The 3655-nt window shown below is 31.6% G+C and overlaps 1 protein-coding gene across 1 annotated transcript; it reads right to left on the reverse strand.

The window, feature by feature from the left end:
* Nucleotides 1-2425: 2425 nt before the first annotated feature.
* On the reverse strand, nucleotides 2426-3143 carry LOC119615816 (V-set and immunoglobulin domain-containing protein 10-like; the record flags this gene model as incomplete). The annotated part of the gene is made up of 3 exons (XM_037971802.1): nucleotides 3140-3143; nucleotides 2626-2776; nucleotides 2426-2568 (listed from the first exon to the last, which is right to left on the reverse strand). Coding segments are annotated over exons 1-3 (298 nt in total), but the record flags the coding sequence as incomplete, so codon positions are not given.
* Nucleotides 3144-3655: the final 512 nt, after the last annotated feature.

Raw genomic sequence — 3655 nt, forward strand, 5'->3', positions numbered from 1 at the left:
CTGAACTAGAACTGAACTAGAACTGAACTAGAACTGAACTAGAACTGAACTAGAACTGAACTAGAACTGAACTAGAACTGAACTAGAACTGAACTAGAACTGAACTAGAACTGAACTAGAACTGAACTAGAACTGAACTAGAACTGAACTAGAACTGAACTAGAACTGAACTAGAACTGAACTAGAACTGAACTAGAACTGAACTAGAACTGAACTAGAACTGATAGAACTGAACTAGAACTGAACTAGAACTGAACTAGAACTGAACTAGAACTGAACTAGAACTGAACTAGAACAGAACTAGAACAGAACTAGAACAGAACTAGAACTGAACCAGAACTGAACTAGAACTGAACTAGAACTGAACTAGAACTGAACTAGAACTGAACTAGAACTGAACTAGAACTGAACTAGAATTGAACTAGAACTGAACTAGAACTGAACTACAACTGAACTAGAACTGAACTAGAACTGAACTAGAACTGAACTAGAACTGAACTAGAACTGAACTAGAACAGAACTAGAACTGAACTAGAACTGAACTAGAACTGAACTAGAACTGAACTAGAACAGAACTAGAAACAGAACTAGAACAGAACTAGAACAGAACTAAACAGAACTAGAAACAGTAACTAGAACAGAACTAGAACAAATAGAACGAACTAGAACAGAACTAGAACAAACTAGAACAGAACTAGAACAGACTAGAAAGAACTAGAACAGAACTAGAACAGAACTAGAACAGACTAGAACAGAACTAGAACAGAACTAGAACTAACTAGAACAGAACTAGAACATAACTAGAACAGAACTAGAACAGACTAGAACAGAACTAGAACAAACTAGACAAACTAGAACAGAACTAGACAGAACTAGAACAGAACTAGAACAGACTAGAACAGAACTAGAACAAGAACTAGAACAGAACTAGAACAGAACTAGAACAGAACTAAACAGAACTAGAACAGAACTAGAACAGAACTAAACAGAACTGAACAGAACTAGAACACTAGAACAGAACTAGAACAGAACTAGAACAGAACTAGAACAGAAACTAGAACGAACTAGAACAGAACTAGAACAGAACTAGAACAGAACTAGAACAGAACTAGAACAGAACTAGAACAGAACTAGAACAGAACTAGAACAGAACTAGAGACAGAACTAGACCAGAACTAGAACAGAACTAGAACAGAACTAGAACAGAACTAGAACAGACTAGAACAGAACTAGAACAGAACTAGAACAGAACTAGAACAGAACTCGAACAGCAACTAGAACAGACTAGAACAGAACTAGAACAGAACTAGAAAACAGACTAGAACAGAACTAGAACAGAACTAGACAAACTAGAACGAACTAGAACAGACTAGAACAGAACTAGAACAGACTAGAACAGAATTAGAACAGAACTAGAACAGAACTAGAACTGAACTAGAACTGAACTAGAACTGAACTAGAACGAAACTGAACTAGAACTGAACTAGAACTTAACTAGAACTGAACTAGAACTCAATTAGAACTGCTTCTTGTTATTGTATTATTTAATTACAATCTATAATTTTGTGTATGTTGGGTTGATGTACATATATGTTTATAGATACATCTGACTACATTTACACACTTATACGTATATTTATTATATCTGTACATTTATACACCATTTTATAGTTATTTTCAATATAGTTTTCTCTTTTTTATTTTATTATTTTTCTCTACAACGACAAGACAAGTCGTCTGTCTCTCTGTGTCAGAGGAAGCGAAAAATCAGCTGAATGTGATGCTTGCAATAAAATCTCTATAAAATGTATATGATTTCAAGCTTTTGTGGTTGAAAAGATTTAATATACATATGTATGTATATTAATATAAATATGAGAATAACTGTGTGTATCAAGCAGCTACAATATAAATTGGTATTTATAGCGGTGGTTTTGTTGTATACACTCATGGAAATGTAAAAAATTTAAATCGTTTTACAAATTAAAGATACCTTGTATATCTGTATATATGATAGTTTAATCTAGGACTTGATTTTATTAAGGTTTTTGGGAGTTTTGTACAGTTGTCTATTGCCAGACGGAAGGACGTATGCTGCTTCCAGATTTTATATGTTTTAAATACAACATTTTTCGAGTGTAATTATTTGCCTTCTTGTATAAAATTTATGCAAAATTTTATTATTAAATTGTATATTAAGCCATTAAAGAAATGACTTAATGTAGTAATGAATAAATGAATAAACAAATGACTGATACAACTGTGAATACAAATGAGAACTACAGCCACAGACATCTTTGAATAAAAATTCAAATATTTGAAGAATTGTTATGTTGAAAGGGAGCGAAGGAGGATGTAAATCAATAGTTTTACTACCTTTTGAAACATTTTTACTTTTCTTGAGATTATCTTTAGTAAAACTTACCATAAAGTCTTATAATGCCATCCGTTTCACCGCGAGGATTTTTGGCCACACATTTGTAGATGCCATCATCACCACTGCCCACATTTAAAATTGTCAATTTCATATGGGTTTTATAAACAGGCACTCCAATGCTAGATTCCACTCTAAAAGAAAACAATATTTAAAATATTCAATATAAAAACATAAAATGTAAAACTTACTTGTATTTACTGGAATCGTGTATAATTGGTCCTTCGCCTCTGGTCCAATAATTTAAGGAGGTAGGATGAGCCTCGGTAAAGCATTCGATTGTAACATTGAAACCTTCAGGGGCACCCACCAATTGATGTGGTATCAACAGCATAGGGGGAACTGAAATGTAAATAAAAAGTCATAAAAATATAAAAGTTAAATCAACAAAAAAAGGTTAAACCCAAAACCCAAAACACAAACCCCAAACCACTAACCACAGCAGCCTCTGCTAATTTGATTAATTTCATTTAAATACTTAACAACAGCCTAAAGAAAAATATTTAAATTTAAAACATAATCAAAAACGGAAACTTTTTCTTTCTTTTCAAATTTCATAGTTTCCCCGCAGAATTTCTATTCATGGTTTTTTGTTTTTAACTTAGATAAAAATCTAAGAAATCAATTATGGAAATTACATTAAAAATCAGCTTTAAATGTATTTGTTCTATTTCTGCACCTTCTACATGCAAAACATGTCATTACCCATTTTATTTTCTTCTAAATAAAAAAGATTTAAACAAACCTGCTGAAAGCAGCAGCAAACTTTTCTTAAGATTAAAAAAACACAAAACTAAATACATCTTCTTTATTTTCCCAACATATTACTAAGTTTTGAAAAATATTACTTATTCTATCTCTTTTCTCTCTTACATTTACTATAGCTAAGAGTTTTCCGCAGACTTAAAGGAAACTTTTTTGTCATGCTTAAAAAAAGTAAATTTTTCATTTAAATAAGCATCTTGATTTTTACATAATTCACAGCACATATTCCTTACTTATATTGGTGGTTTTAAGTAAACTTATCCTGCTCTTTATCACTTGTTTTTAAGGACCTTCCTTCTAGGAAGACAAAACCCATAAAATGAAACTCGTTCGCAGAAAGCTACAAAACAAATATTTCCTTTTATTATAATTCATAAGTAAGTCTTAGCCTTATTTCTTTAGCATATAGTTTTTGGTATTGTGTCTAGAGTTGTAAGAAGATGAAAAGAAAAATCT

Source organism: Lucilia sericata, unplaced genomic scaffold (genome assembly GCF_015586225.1).
Source record: "Lucilia sericata isolate MDLA Ls3-8-SP2 unplaced genomic scaffold, ASM1558622v1 Contig008232F_arrow, whole genome shotgun sequence".
NCBI classification, from domain to species: domain Eukaryota; kingdom Metazoa; phylum Arthropoda; class Insecta; order Diptera; family Calliphoridae; genus Lucilia; species Lucilia sericata.